The sequence below is a fragment of the Pseudopipra pipra genome, chromosome 1 (genome assembly GCF_036250125.1).
Source record: "Pseudopipra pipra isolate bDixPip1 chromosome 1, bDixPip1.hap1, whole genome shotgun sequence".
NCBI classification, from domain to species: Eukaryota; Metazoa; Chordata; class Aves; order Passeriformes; family Pipridae; genus Pseudopipra; species Pseudopipra pipra.
Genome location: NC_087549.1, coordinates 107,367,509 through 107,385,890, shown reverse-complemented (window position 1 = coordinate 107,385,890; position 18,382 = coordinate 107,367,509). Strand labels below are relative to the sequence as shown.

Genomic DNA, 18,382 nt, shown 5'->3' with positions numbered 1-18,382 from the left:
GAGCAACACTTTACGGTACAGCGAGACATCAATATCCCTTTCTTCTTCACCACTTGAATGATGCTGGTGCTCACTAATATTGTATATGTTTAGACTTGTGATGCTAGGTTTGTATCAGTACACTGCTATTACTAGTGACAGCACTTGCAGAAGCCAGCTATTCTTACTCTACACACATGGCAGAAGCGATGTGCCACTTTCTTTTCTCTAATTAAGAATTTCACAATCCTTTTTGAACTACATTTCTCCTCACAGTTTGAGAAACACTGTTCTAAATCAATTAACAATGCCCAAGGGTCCAGATTTAGGTCTGAAAGTTACCCTTAAAAGAAACAAAGCCTTATTGGTGTTCTTTTAATATGCAGTGAAGTACAATGTTCCAAGTTCCTTAAAATGATCATCTTACTTCATGAGGATCAGCATGGTCAAGTCAGATATGGCAATGCACTTTCTGAGCCCTTTCTAATAAAGAATAGTGCGAAACAAGGCTGCTTTCTCGCTCCAACCCTATTCACAATCTTCTTCAGCATGATGCTCCAAAGGTCCACGGCAGACCTCGATGATCAGGATGGTATCTACATTCGATACCGTACTGATGGAAGTCTATTCAACCTAAGGCGACTGAAGGCCCACACCAAGACCTTAAACCATCTTGTCCAGGAGCTGCTCTATGCTGATGACACCGCCCTTGTTGCCCACACAGAAGCAGCTCTGCAGCGTTTAAGATCCTGCTTTGCAGATGCTGCTGAGCTCTTTGGGCTGGAAGTCAGCTTAAAGAAGACAGAAGTTCTCTATCAACCTGCACCTCAGGAAGTCTTCCATCATCCCCATATCACCATTGGCCAATCAGAGCTCAAATTAGTCCAGCAGTTTAATTACCTAGGTAGTCTCATCTCCTCCGATGGTAAGATTGACAAGGAGAAAGACAACAGGTTAGCAAAGGCATATAGTGCTTTCAGAAGACTCTATAAAAGAGTCAGGCGTAATAAACACTCGAAGAAAACTACAAAGATCAGTGTTTACAGAGACATTGTGCTGTCTACTCTTTTATATGGATTCGAATCATGGGTCATCTACTGCCACCACCTGCGACTCCTAGAACACTTCCATCAATGCTGTCTCCGCACAATCCTAAACATCCACTGGTCAGATTATGCAACTAACACGTCTGTTCTAGAACAAGCAGCAGTTACGAGTATAGAGGCCATGTTGCTGAGAACACAGCTGTGTTGGGCAGGACATATGTCCAGCATGAAGGACCACCGCCTCCCTAAGATCGTGCTCTATGGTGAACTTGCCACCGGCTGCCACAAGAGAGGAACCCCAAAGAAAAGATACAAGGACTCCCTGAAACAACATCTCAGCCTTGGCCATATTGATCATCATAACAGGTCTACTCTGGCCTCCAATCGGGAGGCCTGGAGACACACTATCTTTAACACTGCTGCTTCTTTTGAGAACGCACGCAGGATCACTCTCGAGGAGAAAAGACAATGCAGAAAGAATCGTGCCTTGCAGAATATACCACCTAAGGAGTCTTTCTGCTGTGCCTTTTGCAACTGACTTGTCTATCTCGCATTGGCCTTTTTAGCCACCAGCGCGCTTGTAACAAATGTGGGTAGAGCCCTTCCCAGATATTCGTTCGCGAAGCCCAGCCATGATGATGATGAAGTACAATAACTTCTATAAAGAAATAAAAAACAACCAGAAGAGATAACTTGAAAGACACTCTTGAAAGATAAAATTGCTGACTAAATCTAAACATTAGACAGAACATAAATGTAAAGCAGCCTGTGGTTCCTCCCATGTGCTGCACTTGTATTAACATGAAATTATCATATGACAGTACTCCTGTAAATTTTGCCCACTGTAACAGGTTTGTGCTTTGAAAAGAAAACACAGCTTTTTTTTTTGCTAGCAGAAAGATTCATATCTGCTAATTAAACCCATGTTTAATGACCTTATAGATAAAAGTAAACCTGGAGGAAGAGACTGTATGGCCAAGCGTAATCATAAACTGTTCCCTTCTGTAGAAACAGTTGTTTACCTCCAACGCTGAGGAAGTTCATCCCAGTGCTTAGAGAAATCAGGTTTTATTACAACTTGTGTTAACATATAAGAGTGGATTTAAATGGGATAAGCCAAAATAGATATTGTCCTCAAATATCCATTTTGTGCCTCTCATGGAAGCTGATTCCCCTGCAGCAGGAACAGTGAAACTGTAAATCTACAAAGTATTCAGGTAATCTAAAACTAGCACTGGCTTACCTAAAATAATCTGTGCTGTAAAAAAAACCCAACAGCTAAGAATGAGTTATACATAATGGGCACAAATTAAAGCATGCAATTTTTCATGTGAACACAAGAAATAACATCCTCTTATGAAATGGCTATTTCCAGGACAAATAAAGAGAAGACAGAATAGACTAGACAGCATCCTGGTTCACCTGTACAGAGCCTGTGCAGCCTTACTTTTAACATCTTCGAGAATAATTAGCCAGAAGACTGGGAGAAAAAGACAACAGACAGTCAGCATCTACCATTCATTTCTTCCCCAGACTGCATCCCTAAAAAGTCCACAATAAGATCACGATGCAAATTCAGACACCAACTCATTTCCATTCCTCCCCTTACACAACAGGAAGACTTAAGAGTGAAAGATCATCCCTATACCCAGGTCTTAAAGTCGTAATCAAATCTTTTCATTAAAAATTAATTTAGACCACAGTTTTAATACTGCTAGTACAGATTTATGCAGGGGGGAAGAGTCTAGATGCTATTTTTCAAATTTATAATTGAGGAAAATGGTGGAAGTGGGAAGGAAACCAAATTTAAAAAAAAAAAAAACCAAACAAAAAACCAAACCAAAACAAGTATTGTAGAAGAGAGTAACTGTATTCAATCAACTCTCTCAAGGAGAAAGCACAAAAGTACATAAGCTTGCACATGATTTAAAATCAGTTTTAATGCATACAGGCATCAGCCAGTTGCTAGGTTTACTGCAACTTAATTAGTCCCCACCTGGCAAGAGAGAGAGAGAGTAATAAACAATAGGCAGTTTTGCCCTCCTTGTTTAAAGCAACTTTCCAGGAAAAAAAAAGCAGTTGTAAAACCCTGACATCAAATAGTACATGGCAATGAATGAGCAGAAAACCTTTTTTCTCATTCAGTGGAAGCAGGCACAGGTTCCAAAAGGCACTTAATTATATATTAGTTTTTCTGGCATAGAATCTCTCTAACTGAGACTAATTTTGTATGATTAAAGTTAAAACCATCATCGATGAACCCAGACTGACAAACCTATAGATATTTAGTGGGAAGTCTCAACTTGAAAAAGCTCTGTGCCTCCTGAAGTCCAGATTGTCAGAAGTCATGGATCTGAAGAGGAGGTTTTTAATGTAAAATTTAATAACATTTGGTGGAAAAAATACTCATGAGTTCTTTTCAGGCCCAACATCTTCCACTATCCCACTGTCAATTGCTCAGGTTTCACGGTGACATTTCCTCACTTTGAAAATATTCTCTTCATTGCTAAGCAAAACATGCATATACACAGCAGGTAAACTGGGATAAAGTGCAACAGAATATAAATAAGTGCTTCCAAGTATATGCAACAAGCAACCCAAAAAAACTCCCAGATTTTCTTCTGATCTCTTATACGGCATTTGTACTTCAATTTCTGGAATACCCTTAGTACCCTGAAAGATAAAGAAGTTGCATCATGCAAGGTGAGGGGGTTTTGTTGCTCTTTTAAAAATTATAATATAGTGCTGTTCTTTTAAATATTGTTTTTCTTCATGGTAAGGGATCAGAGAGGGAGAAAACTGGTATGGTAAAGCTTTTAGAATTTTCTGAATATATGTTAAGTGGTGGCTAAATAAGCAGATCCCACCTGGGAGACAGGCACTGGATGCAGTGTCTGGTCAATGGGTAAGTCATTTCTCTTTTCTGCCTTCCTTTTCTCTCCTCCCCTTTATCATCTCTGACAGCTAGCCATCTGAGGTATGAATCATCTCCTCCACTACAGCTCTTCAACTGAATAGATGTTTTAAAGGAAACAGACTGGGGAAAAGTTAGCATTAAGTGAATCAAAAGCAGAGCTGTGTGCTTAGAAGCATGTATCACCCTATATGTTTTCAGGGTTCATTCCCACATTGCTCCCAACCTTGAAAAGGTAAATGTGTTTGTGTGTGTGGGCAGTAGGAAGGCATGTTTCTTTCCCATCATTCCATGTCAGAAAGGTGAGGGATGTCACCCTCAAACTTCATTCCTTCATTTCCCTCTGCATCAGGAGAAGGTTGCTGTTAGTCTTCTACCTTTCAAACTTGCTCTCACTCTTCCTCCTCCTCCCCATAAAGTGGCTTGCAGACAACTTGCAGGTTGTGTTGAACAGTTCTACCCAATATACGTCAGCACTGATCTTTCTTGTCTCCTCTAAGTCTTACATAATAAAAGTAAAATGAAGGTTTCAGGAAAGTAAGCTAATATTTCAGATAAGGTATGAGGGTTTTATGAGAGTTCCTTTAAGCTATTTTGTAAATTAAAACCAATCACTTTGGTATTATTTTGCTGCTGTTTGGAAGGAGACTGCATAATATTTGTTCAGTTTTGTTCCCACTGTACTTGGTTCATCATGACTAACATGCCTCTTTTCCTGAACACAGTGTGCAGTGTCTACCATTTGCTATATAAGAAGGAAAAAGCAAAACATTCTTCACTCTAGAAGGCAAAAGATTTCTACCTTGCCTACTGAAAAATTTCAGCAAATGAAAATGGAAAACCTTGGCAGGTCAAAAAATCAAACTACAAAGTTTGATTTCACTTGGGAACTCCCTTTTCCTCTAATGGGGCTTTCAGATTGCTAAAAATTGGACTGCTGTTATTCCAGCTCTCCTCTAGTACCGTGATTCTCCAAATTTCACATAGGAATTTCCCAGGCATGTGCCACAAAATAGTTAACTATAAGTGAAACTGATTGCACTGCATGAAGAAATTATGAACCCATTACAGTAAAACATTTTCAGTGTGAATTCAAATGCTCTCCTCTCCAATAGAACTTTATAATATACTAAGTCCCCAGACACACTAGGGCCTAAAACACATTATGAAATGCTTTTTTTAACGCAGAATAATATTTACAGAAGTAATAATAATTCTAAACAGGTAACGCTGTAGGGTTTCAAAATGTTATCGGTAAGCTGTTAAATATTAAAGAGGTTCCTTTTAATACACTTGCCACAAAAAAATCTCAGCCAAGTCCAGAATGTAAAACACGGCACTTGTATAACTTGATTTGGTTTGTTTCCCCCCCCACATCTAATTTCCTAAAAAGAGTTTTTAATTCAAAATTTTGAATTTGTTAACTTCTGTACACTGAATATAATCAGTCTATGGGGCCATTGCATTAGAACTAACCAGCTAAACAGAATAACCCCTCAGATTTCTGTATGGAACAGCAAAGATTCTCCTGCTCACTGTGCACTACTACTGAAGTTCCAAAATCTGCACTTGCTGCAGCCATTCAGTATGATTCTACTCCAAATGCAAAGCACTGACTAGAAATTTGAAGACTTTCCACCCAGAGGTAACAACATTACCACAATTTTACAGTTGAACAAACTAAGGCACAAAAGTGTTAAGTGGGTCACACAAGCAGAAAATGCCTTATTTAAGCAGCTGTTCTAAAAGAAAAAGTAAACTAAGAAACCAGCTAAACACATCAAAACCATTAAGTAGTAAGAGAGGAAGAGGGTTACACCCCTTATAAAAAATGCCTTCCACCCCACATGCACTCACAGAAAAAAATACTTGTGCATGGAAGTAAACAGAAAAGCAGAGACATAAACATGCAGAGACGAGCTTATTTATGCACAGGGGTAGCTGAACACACGTACACAGGCACTTACTTGATCTATTTCCATTAACTTGGGGTAGGCACCTGGCCACTCGATCGCCACCTTCACTATATCAGCAGGAGGGGGCATTGCGACGCTGCTGTTCACCGGAGCCAGTACAACTGGACACTAAATACTGCAGAGAGTCTCTCTCATTCACACCTGCAGGGAGGAAAAAAAAAAGAATAATACGGCAGTTCAGACAGAACTCCAGCGCTGCCACTTCAGTCTCCTACATTACCCCTGGCTGGGCAGGTGAATGAAAATGTATGTGTGTATGTATGTGCAAGAGTGGAAGAATGGCAGATATTAGAGAAGCGAACACAGGACACAATGCCACGACACACTGCACAGCTCGACAGTCTGTTAGAAAGATGGCTGAAGCACTGAAATGTACGGTGAATAATAGGCATGCATTAGATTTAAATAGAAAAACTATTTTTAAATATTATTTAATATGCTGGTGGGGAAAAGTGACAAACTAGAGGAAGCTCCTGTTACAGTGTCACTCCTGGAGTCCCAGGGAATGTGACCAAATCAGTTAACGCTGGTGCTCCAGGCAAAGAGATTGCCCAGGAAGTTATGGCCAGGAAACACTGTTTCTTTTAACTATAGCAATGATCTTCTGGGTGTTCACAAATAGATCACTGCACTATAGCAACCAGTATGTCAGGAAGAAGGCAGAACACACAGTAGTTTCCACATATATATACACAGACACATCCTCACCTAACGGATCCAGAGATACCCATATATAAATACTTCTCTGTGGTACATCTCAGACACGTGAATACACAAGGATATAGTATGCATTCACAGTGATATAATCAGCTACATAAGACGTCATAGTTCTGCGATAACATAAGTATCTACAGGATCTCATGTCAAATAGTGCAGGCTGTGAATCTGGGGGAAGGAGAGGAAAGGGGAAGAACTAAATCCTCAGGTTTTACAGAATATAAGTTCTGTCTCTTTTGATTCACCAAGTTCTGTCTCCTTTGACTCATCAAAGTTTGTAACCTCACAACAACAACAACAAATGTTTTTTAAGAGGGTGTAGCACCTCGTTGGGCTTGCAAACAAACCTGCACCCCTCTCCCAGCTCAGTGGTAGCAGGACACTCTCTCCAGTAGCAAAGCTCTGCAATTCTCAGACACAGCAACCCATGCACCCTGCTGCAGACAGGGAGGTTCCTGCTTGCTTTGCATAGCCCTCCATGCCAACCGTGGCACTTCCCGCATACTCTGCTGAGACCCAGCAAAGTGCCATCACATATGACAAAACAACAGAATCTGCAGAAATCCCCAGAGGCGCAGCCCCACTTCCTCTTAGCAGAAAAAGAGAAGGAAGTGGTGAAAGCATGGACACATGCTTGCACATAGACCCTTTGAAAAAGCTAAGGCAAGGGGAGGAGCTGGCTGAGTATACCAGACATCCAAAAGCCACGAACAGGTACAGGTAAGAAAAGGCTCTGACCACCTTCAGTTGCTGCTTCAACTAACCCAGTGTAACAACCTTTATTCAACTGCAGAAGCATGAACTTCTGTCTGAACATCAGCCTGAACAAAATCATGAAATCATCCCTTTATGAAGAAATGTTGTACCTTTGTCTCAGACTACTTTTTGAAGTTGGAGTTCATCCAGCCTTCCCATATACACCTCTGCATTTCCTTTTTTTTGCATGCCTCTGGTCTGCTATGAAAAGACTCAGTCCTCTGAGTCTGCAAGCCCTGCTACATTCTACATAGGGTTCTTAGCACATACTATAAAAGCAATTTGTGAACTTTAACACTCCAGCAATTTATTTCCAACAATGGCAGTTCTGACGCTGACAGGATCGCACATCACCACAAAGCAAAGCACAAGGCAGTAAATAAGACAATGGATGGTCTATAAATAAGACTGGATTGCAGGAAGTGCCTTGAAAGACTAAACAATGTGATTAAGAAACACTGTGATATTGTCTACATTTGGTAGATGTTTCAGGAACCAGGAATAAACACAATTAAAGCATGCAGCTGGCTTGCTGGTCATTAAGAAGAGACAGCCACTTACTTTTGGCTGTCTTTTACACTGTAGACCCTTAGAGGATGCAAAGCCCTCACCATTTCTCCCCTGACAAATCACGCACCCACCATTTCCAGATCCCACCAGTACTCCCCTCGCTGCACAAAACACTGCCTCAGCCAACCACCAGAAAAAAGTATTTTTGGTCATCTGGTTTTTACCATGTTCAAGTCTAACAGCTTCCCAGAGGTGGTACAACATGGAAGAAAGGAGGAAAAGAGAGATTTGTTGGCAGCAATGGGCTGTTAATCCACCTTGACAGTCAATTGAAACAGACTTTGGCACCTTCTGCTCCCAAACTCACAGTGATGCTGTTTCCCACCTCCTCAGCAGTGCAATCCTTGGTAGCCTCAGTCTGCTGTCATTTTGGTATTAAACCACCTGCAGCTGTCTGACTTAATGCCTGACCAACAGGTTTCTCCCTGCATTCCTTGGCTTGGCACGCCATCCTTGGCAGCAGGGATGCTGGAAGCCTCTGCCAGGGCCTGAGTTTACTGGCCACAACACAAAAGGGCAGCAGCAGCAGCTCCTGCCAGACAAACTTGACTGAGGATAGCTTCAGATGAGTAAGCCCTTATTTTCAACAAGTTTTATTTCCCCCCATCATGCTTCTTCTACAGTTTTAATGAAAAAAATCATCTGTAGGCCACAGACCTAACGAGATAGAAGGAAGACCTATAAAAAACAGAGAATCCACCTAGTGCACGGGCAAAGAGTTTCTTTTGACTAGGAAGACAGGGAATCAGTCTGAAGCACTGTCATCTCTCACTGCAAGAGGCAAAGAAAAGTTATCTTGCAACCCAATGCCTTCCCTTGGAGGTTCACTAACTCCAAAGCTCACAATAAATGCTGGAGAAAAAACACTGATTCATGATCACTGGCCATAAGTACAAAACCAAAACAACATTACACAGCAATAAATTTGCAGAAAACTTCCATTTTCCCATACAAATGAGGGCATTAACCCTCCTCGTTTTACTTTAGTGAATTGTGGGCAATCTTAACAAGTTACGTAGGAGGAAAGGTTTAAGAAAGAAGAGTCAAGGTAAGTTGATGGTAAGTTAATCAAATTCAGCTATGGAAAATAAGCATTAACATTCCAAAGCAAGGCACAAGAGAAGTCTGCCACAGCATGCAGAAGACAATTTCAGTGTGACTAGTTTTAACGTAGGCTAGCACAGATCTCCTACGTAATTATAATTATTACTACATGTATGCTTATACAGTCATAAAACACAAAGCTAAGTGACAGATCTTTAACTAATACAAATGGGTGTACTTCCACTTTTCCCACCAGAAAACCAACTCAAAGATAACAATGCGGTTTGAATGCTGAAAAGCACATAAAATCATTACTTTCTTTCTGTTTCTCTGTGGACATCTTAGTCAAATGTGCTGACTTTTTCTGTCTTAGTTCATAATCTTATGAATCCAATGTAGGATCCAAAAGATAATTTAGTTTCCTTCTACCTATGTAGCAATGCCAGAAGCAAATATTCTTTTTGGGTTTTTTAAAGCCAAAATAGATGTTTAGCTGTCATCACAAAATTATTATTGCAAAAAAAATTCTGCAATTCAAAATTACCTACTATTCATGTAGGTGCTGACAATTCAAAATTACCTACTATTTATGCCAGTGGTACACAGTGTGCTAGACACTGCCCACTAAAATAAGGAAGGCACACACCCTGGTGTGATATGCTTCCAATTTAGTAAGCAATTTTCATTACATGAATGAAGAACTAGAACTGATTTCAATAGCTTTTCGTTATGCCAGCAGCAGGCAAGCAGTAAAAAGGATAGAGATGTCACTAAAGGGTCTAGTTATGGAGTTTTCTCAAGTGCAATTCCTTTTTCTCTCCCAGTGGGAACTAAGAAGCACTGACATGTAAGAGCAACTTTCCAACTCATTTTTAAAATATTTATTTCCAAGGCAGAATCTGAAGGCAAGAGGATGCATATGCAGACACAAGTGTATGAAGGGGAGGAAAGGGTCTGAAAAAAAGGAAGGCAAATTCCCATTGTTTTCCCTAATGCATGCAAGGAGTTGTAACCAGGAGGGTGTTTAAACAACTTACATGCTCAAAAGCACACTATTTTATAATTTGAGGGACAAAAACCCCACAATCAAAACATGTCTACCGCTTGAGCACACTTTCTTCCATCATGTGGTATTCCAGAACTATGACAGATTAGCCTATTAAAGTGCAAATTTGGTGATTTATTGTTATTACCACATATACTATATATATGCATTTCAACTATGCTATGAAGTGCTTGCAGTGGTCTACTAAGTCAGAGTAACAAACAGTGAAGCTGGAGATCAAAGTATATTAGATTTAATGTAAAAATGCATCAGCACAGACATGCAAGCTCTCAATTTACCTGCCTGGCTCTGAGGGATTCATTCAGCACAAAATATATTGAATTTTCCTTTTCTACCTATGCATTGCATGGGGAAAACAGGATTTTATTCGTGTATGAAATTAGTTCTCAGTGGAAATCTTCCTTTTTCTTTTTTCTTCTTTAAACTTGTTTTGCAATTTCCTTGGCACTTTCCATACAAAGATCTCAAAGTACTTTAAATAATTTAAAGCTATCAGAGCACATCTCTTAAGAAATAAACTCTATTCTTACTCTTCAGACAGGAGAAAAATGCAAAGCTAACAGGAGATATGTGACTTGCAGCTCTACTAGCATATGAAAACAGAAGCCTAAAACAGCTTATTTCTTCTTTTACAGAAGAGATGTAATATTCAAAGAGCAGGCCAGGTCATTTCATGAGCAGCTTGAGTAAGAAAATTAATGATCAAAAAGCAACTGAAGGAACACCAAGTGCACTTGAGAATTTAATAAAACAAAGCACGTGTTTCTCCTTCCTGGACAAAAGGCAGCATACATAGGAATCACCTGGAGCTGGCACAGATTTCCCCCCCACCTCGCCCTGCCCCCCTCACAGGCAGATTTTTCCATAGCGTTTCCTCAAGGCGAAGGGAAGTGAGGGCAATAATGGTGACAGGACAAAGCAGGGCACAGCAGGTGCTGGCAGGGAGCTGAGCCCTCTCAGCTGGGCATGCAGGGTCCCACAGCAGGAGGAGAGGCACGGGTCCCTCCGCTCAGCACCTTACGTAAGTAACCACTTCTTGTCAAACCTCATCAGCTTCCTCCCCTCAGCTCCCGCGGCCCCAGCAAACAGAAACTAAGTGGCAAGTTCAGCTGGAAGGTCCCTCGGGGACCAAGTCTGATTAACGATTTTAGAAAGATAATCCACTGCTGGATTAATATCCCCCAAGAGAGTTATTTTTGGAGTTAAACTGCATGACTGAACAGCTGAGTCTAAGGAGATGTAAACATGCTCTACCATCTCTGCAAGAAATAAAAACAGGGCACAGAAGCCAGGGGGCTGGATGTACACTTTGTGTACATAAAAAGGCTTTCATGCTGCCTTTTTCCCTTTTGTTGCCCGTTCAGCGCTATTCACCCCTGAACTAGACAGAAGTCAAAGGCCCAGCAGACCCATGTCAATAAAATCTACAGATGCTCTGACACAAATGGAAGATAAAGCTGTACAGGAGCTATGAGCTGTACTCTAGTAAGAGATGGAAAAAATGCAGTGATCTCAGAGAGCAGGCAACCCAGGGGGCTGCTACCCCCTCTGCAGCAGCCACCAACACTGTAGGAAAACATGACTCTACTCAACAGACTTCCATTGTTCAGAGTGGTCCATCAGCTTCCCAACAGGATTATTTTTTTGATGTTGAACCCTCAACCTGCTGATCAATAATGCATCATTAGCTCAGGAAAGCACCATTTAATATTATTATAAAATGAACTTTGGATCCTTCAAGTTTAAATACAACACTTTTCCTCTCCAAAATACCTGGAAACCAAATATTGGAGGAGATTTTAGGAATATGGCAGTAAAATGTACAGAACAGAACAGTTTTTGCCACTGGTAAAGCTGTTCAGGAAGCAGAGCTAATAATCATGTGGTTGTCACCTGTCTCATTCCCATATACCCATAACCTTTCTTCACAATTTCATTCTAAGCATTTTCTCTTTCCCGCAGTCATCTTGTTCCTCTTCTTAGGAAGCATTTTATGTGATTAAGGCTGTACTGTCATTGACAGGCGAGCCCACTCTCAAAAAAAGTTCTCTTCAAAACTAGAGAGCAAAAAAGCCCTTAACAGGTGCTTCAAAAGAAAACACAATGGACTGCATGTACTCAGAATATAAGCAAGCAGACTGTCTGGTCTTGCTTCTAAAGCACATATTGAAGCATACCAGAAAAACTCAGGTATTTTAACTTGTACTCCCCTACTTCTAGGAATATCATTCTCCTTTTACTAAGGAACTTTTAGTTACATGTCTATAATTCAGAAGAGGACTGAAAACTTAGTTTTCATTATTCAAGTTTTTATTTGAACCTTTGTGGGAATTTAATTAAAACTCATATACCATACAGAAAGATGCTCTGTTCACTAAAGACCTTTATATGTGAGGTCTTTGAACTACAGATAAGGAAAGTATCAAACTCAAGTATTCAAAAGACGATTCCAGTTAAAAGAAATTATTATTATTGTTGTTGTTGTTGCTGGTGTTGTTATAATAAACTAACTCACAAAACACCCAACACAAAACCAAAATGCACCAACACAACCCCCACACCAAAAGCCCAGAAGTGAAAGAGCTAAGGCTTCACAAAAAAGTGCATGATTTTTCAAAGGTGCTGAGTACCTACCTAGCATATGAAATCTGAAGACCATGGCAGGTATCAAGTATAGAAACAAAATTAAACGCTACTCTGAATACCAACATTAGAATCTACTTAAACTTTTCACAGTTTATCAGGGCTTGCTGCTTCATTTGATGTTGTTTCTCATCACTGGGTTGTACTCCAAATGTTTCTAAACTGAAGCAAGCATCAAAAAATATCCCTTAAAATCCAGCTGAATAAAATTTTCTTTTCGTACCTCTAAGAGTAGCCTCACACAACCTGACAGGTAAGAGTGAAGTAATGGGGAAGAGATGAAGCCTCAATTTCAGCCAGTAGTGCTGCTCTTCTTAAGAGTTGTAAGGAAAGAATTAAAGATTTCAGCATAGGAAGTTGGAGAGCAGAAAGAATGAAAGAAGGAAATTGACACAGTGAAACAACAAAATACAGCAATGCAAAATATTACTGCTCAAGAGGATGGAGACAATTTTTTTTTTTTTTTTTGTTTGGGGGATGAAGGGAAAGCGGTGGTGCTTTTTAATGTTTAAGCTAAGCACACTTCAAAGGAGTCAAATGTAACTGGAAATGGAATAGGTTTATTACAGGGTAGTTGAAAATAGCTGAAAAGAAACAGAGAAAGTTCATCAAAAGTGCTGTGAATTTTGAATAAAATTCAATTAAGGATTGTAAAGAAATAACAAAAACTCGCAGTCCTCTTTTTTACTACTGGCATGATCTGGCTATGGTACTTTGTACTTTCCTGGCATTTGTATAAGTCAGTGGGCTAGAAGGGACACACAAAAGAGCATCTTGAGTCAAGATGGTAACACTTTACTGCCTTGCTTCAGCAGAGGTTGAATCAAGAAAATGATGACCGGCTATATCCCAAAGGAGATAACAGACACAAGAAGATAAGCTCAAAGTTAGAAAAAGCCCTAAACTTCCTGCTGGAAGGAAGATGAAGCAGCAGTAGAAAAAACAAAGAGAATTTTTTACCTATCAGTGCTTACTTACAGAGGAGCTAATGGTACTGCCAGGAAGTTAGTCATCAAACGGAGGAAGAAAAGGCAACAGAGATGGTGAATGCTAGAGGAAATAACAAGTGAACTGATGGCTTAGACAGGATGTCGAAGGTTGAAACAAACAGAATTATTTTCTAAAGTAACCATTCTGCATAGAAAAACCCCATGGAAAAGAGCCATATTGCTATTCCACAGTAAATAAGCAGAGGCTAATGTTCATTATAAGTAAGAGAAACAGCAAAAGAAAGGGTGGATATCACTTACGAACCTGAGGAGGGCACAAAAATTTTGAAGACACCAGCCTTTTGTCAGGCACTGATACTGCTCTTCAAAGATGAGCAGTTTTGGCTGTCATAATGTAAGAAGGATGATAAAGCTCCTAGAAAGCATCCAAAGGAGGGCCACGAAGACGGTTACAGGTCTAGAGGGGAATTCATATGAGGAGCAGCTGAGGTCACTTGGCTTGTTGAGCCTGGAGGAGGCTGAGGGGAGACCTCATTATCATAGTCAGCAGCTTCCTCACAAAGGGAAGTGGAGGGCAGGCAGTGATCTCTTCCTTCTGGGGACCAGTGACAGGGCCTGAGGGCACAGCATGAAGCTGAGTCAGGGGAGGTTTTTATGTTGGAGACTGGGAAAAGGTTCTTCGCCCTGGAACAGGCTTCCCACGGAAGTGGTCAGCACCAAGCCTGTCTGAGTTCAAGAAGTGTTTGGGCAATGCTTTCAGGCACATGGTGTGACTCTTGGGGTGTCCTGTGCTGAGCCAGGAGTTGGACTCAATGGTCCTTGAGGGTCCCCTCCAACTCAGAACATTCTATAACACTAAGAAAGATGACAAAAAACGAGAGAAGGAAAGAAACCACCTGTCAGAAATCTTGCAGCAGAAAGCAGATCCATCTACAGAGGTGTTCCTACCAGCCCTGTTTCTCTTATACTTACTGCAATCAGTGCATCAAAACAGCTAACAGTCAAAATACCCCACGTTCTCCTGACTTCTCAGCACTATACAGTCTCTGAATCCACCCCTGCAGACTCCTAACTCTCTGCCAGCTTACACTTCTCATATTCGTAAAGAATAATTTGCCCTTAACACTTGTGGACTTCACAGTGGTGGCTCTCTGGAGGAAATTCAGCAAAACAAGACAGCAAATGGAAAAGCAGTAATGGCCAAGGAAAAAAAAAAGCATGGCACAATTAATATTAGAGACCTTGTCTATAACTAACATTTGTGGAATAATTTGAGCTATTCTGCATTAAAGAGATTGTATCTCCAAACAATATCAATTGTTGAGACTAAGCCAGCATTATAACAGACATCATTAAACTCAGTTTGGAAACGGGAATACAGAGATATTAAGGAAACAAACATAGACACAGTCACATCCCCAAACAACTATTGTGCATATGCCCATCCTTAACACTGATGCCACCCTGCTTTGCAGAGTACTGTTCAGTCTGTGTACCTGCAAGCCTGGAACCACTGTTCTGGGGACATCCCAATGAGGCATCACTCTCCCTTTCAATACTGATACACACCTTGGGGCCATTGTTTGTAATTCTAGATCAAGAGGAACTTGCATACCTGAGCAGTCATTTCAATTATACAGCCAGACTAACCATAAGATCACTGTAAGGCAAAATACAAGCAAAAAGATACTGAAGAATCCAAGTACAAGGTAAAGTTCAGGTTCACACAACCAGAACATGGATGGTATTTTGGAGGGATGCAAGAAACCTCTTGGAAGAAACCTGACTACAAGGTATTAGCAGTGCCAACACTGCTCACCCAGCCCATTTCCAGGAGAGATTCATCCTGCATAAAGCTTGGTTAACTGTGTTAAATGTGACACTTGGTAACAGGAGATCTGGGTAGTTTAACGTGAGACTATCCCTTACTCATCTCTCTATTGCAAAACCATGAGTAGCAGATGACCCTGCTTGAGCAGGCGGGTTGGACAAGATGACTTCCAGTAGCCCCTTCCAGCCTCAACCATTCTGTGATTCTCTGAGAGCACTGATATAATGTCCCTAAGCACTCTTGAAGTCCTAGCCTACCCATCTGTGTTTAAATATTGTGCCTTTCTGTAGTTAACTGTGCACACAATGAGCAAAAAGAGCTGCTTTGTAGCAGGTTGCCTTCTATGCCAAAATAAGATTCTCTAAGCATATTAAAACCAGCCGTTGGTTACAACTTAGGAACAATCTCTAGAACTCTTCTCAGCTGGCATCCAAGAGCACTCATTCAAAAAACACTCCAGTCTTCCATAATTTGAACTAAAATTTTAAAGATCAATAAGAAACTTTACTTCTGACAGGAAAACTACCATGAATTGCTTTTGTGTTACAGTCTAATACATGACATTCAAGCACTGGGTACAATTTGTGGTCACCCCATAATTTTACTGCACACTTTGTTCAACATTAAAATCTGCATGGCCCAGGGAAAGAGGAAAGAGTGATGTAAACATAACCCTTTATTGGTTTGAGTCATAAGCTCTAGGGAGTCATGCAGTTTAAGCAGCGGACAACAGTTGAAAAGCTTACTGTCTCTCCCTTTTAGCAGGGACAGCAGGACAGGCAATGTGTTCACTCAGAAATTACAACCCACATGTGAACTGAAACCCCCACTGAATCTAATTTATGCTATTATGCTGAGCTATTAAAAAAAAATTGGGGGGAGGAGAGCAGTTAACTGCAGCTAAAGCTAAAGAGAGGTGTTATGATTGTCTACTGTTCTTATTATCAGAAAAAAAGTGGAAATACTTTAACAAGAAACTTGACTCATGAAAAATACTACATAGTTTAGTAAATATATTTACTTCACGGCTCAGGTAAGAAGTCATTATCAATTAAAAAGTCACCGTTGTAGTACATATGATCTGTTTCTCCAAGTATCTCATAAGCAACTATCATTTCAAAGGTGTTCTAAGACTCCTCAGATGACTGGAGCTAATACTCACTGTCAAAAGCTGATGATGGCACAGCTGTGTTTCCCCATCGCCATGCTCTGGTTGAAGCTCCTGCTCCAGCCTCGCTGGGAACATGCACAGTTATGCCAAGAATGAGCAAAACACTCACTGTTTCCAAATTGGCTAATAAACGAACTGAGAGCTTAACCTCCCCACAATACATGCATCCAGACAAGCAACAAGCACTGAGGACTGAATTGTGCCAGCCACATTATTCTGCAAGACAACTCATGGCAGTTTTCTTCCCAGGAGCCAGAACATCAATTGTCACCGACTGCTGCTGCAACTCAATCAACTTCTATCAAAACACCCATTCAAAATGAACCAGCACTTGCTGTGTGATGCTTTACTCTATTATCCTAAAAACAAATAGAGTGCCTCAAATATTTAATACCCTTTTGATGCCACACAGGAGTTACTGCCAAGTATTTTACCTGCTAAAAACTTACAAATGCTAACTACAGAGCAGGGCAACAGGCAAAAGGACACTATGCCTTTGCTGCATAATAACATGCATACCTCTAACTTATTATATAGCAAAAAAAAACCGGATCCTTGTAACTGCTTTATGTTGAAAATATTGTAATACATATACATCATCCTGGGCCACCATCCTTACATTTTCTGGTAAAATAAAATCTTTCTGCTCCAAAAAACTTTCTGAATGGCTAAGTCCAGTTCCACAGCAGATCTGGTGTCTGCTTCCCAATGTCACGGCTTTGCCTCCCTCTCCCCAGTGCAGCGCTGGCACTTGTCCAGCCGGCTAGTTCAGAGAGATGAAGGGTCCAAAAACTAACCCAGAAAACAAAAACAAAGACACATTTTCAGACAGATTAGCCCCTTGAATGCGTTCACCACTCACTCACCCAAGTATCAGGATCACAACAAGGAATGTGTAAGGCCAAAGATGAAAACAGGAATATAACCCGCTCATCTTAAACCATTGTGTAAGTATGTCCAGAGACAAAAAAAAAGGATTTACTTCACCTGTGCAAAGTTCCTGGCACACAGCTGAGATTCAATGCCATGGGGAAGAATGATGTACAAGTATGCAATTACTACGTTCATTATGGTATGTCTCATTAACTCAATGAGCTCCTTTATAATTGTAACAGACATTAAAAGATTAAAGCATTTGGATAAAATCCAAATACATTTCCAGTGCTCTGATCATTGCCAGAGTTGGTATCTTCAGAAATACAAAGTAACACCCCTTCACCAAATCCCCTGTGAGAGAAACCACTGTTTATCCTTTTTCCTTTCAGACTTCAGTGTTCCCAAATTAAATTTTCCCATTGCACTTGGGGTGAGGGGTGGCAAATCACTGTTCAGTTAACTGTCTAGTTCAGTTTGACATGTCAGAACTGTTTCCAAATAAAGCTGTCAACTGAAGTTGACCATTTTGAACTTCCTAGAGGGCTAACACCTGGCTGAAAAGTCCTTTGTGTGAAAATGGCAATAGTAAAACAAAGCCAAACACATAACTCTGTGGCAAGATCATTAGCTCTCTAATGTTCAATCAGTGAGTGCGATTTAGGTATTAATTGCTTTAAAACACAATGGAGTCCTCTTTTTGCCCTTCAGTTAAACGCTTCTACTCTACTGAAACATAGCTTTACAGGTTTGGCAGCATGGTGACAACAGCAAACACAGAGCTTACCCACTCTCATTTTACGCTATATTAAGCAATATTCACAGGTTGTACACCGAAAGTAAAAG

The 18,382-nt window shown here is 40.5% G+C and overlaps 1 protein-coding gene across 1 annotated transcript in view; it reads right to left on the bottom strand.

Moving 5' to 3' along the window:
* The window catches only part of ELMO1 (engulfment and cell motility 1), a 316,924-nt gene that overhangs the window by 257,845 nt on the left and 40,697 nt on the right, over window positions 1–18,382 (bottom strand). The window contains exon 3 of the mRNA XM_064669895.1: window positions 5,907–6,056. Within this exon, the coding sequence (XP_064525965.1) occupies window positions 5,907–5,984 (78 nt within the window). The 5' untranslated portion in view covers window positions 5,985–6,056. The remainder of the gene's footprint in view (window positions 1–5,906; window positions 6,057–18,382) is intronic.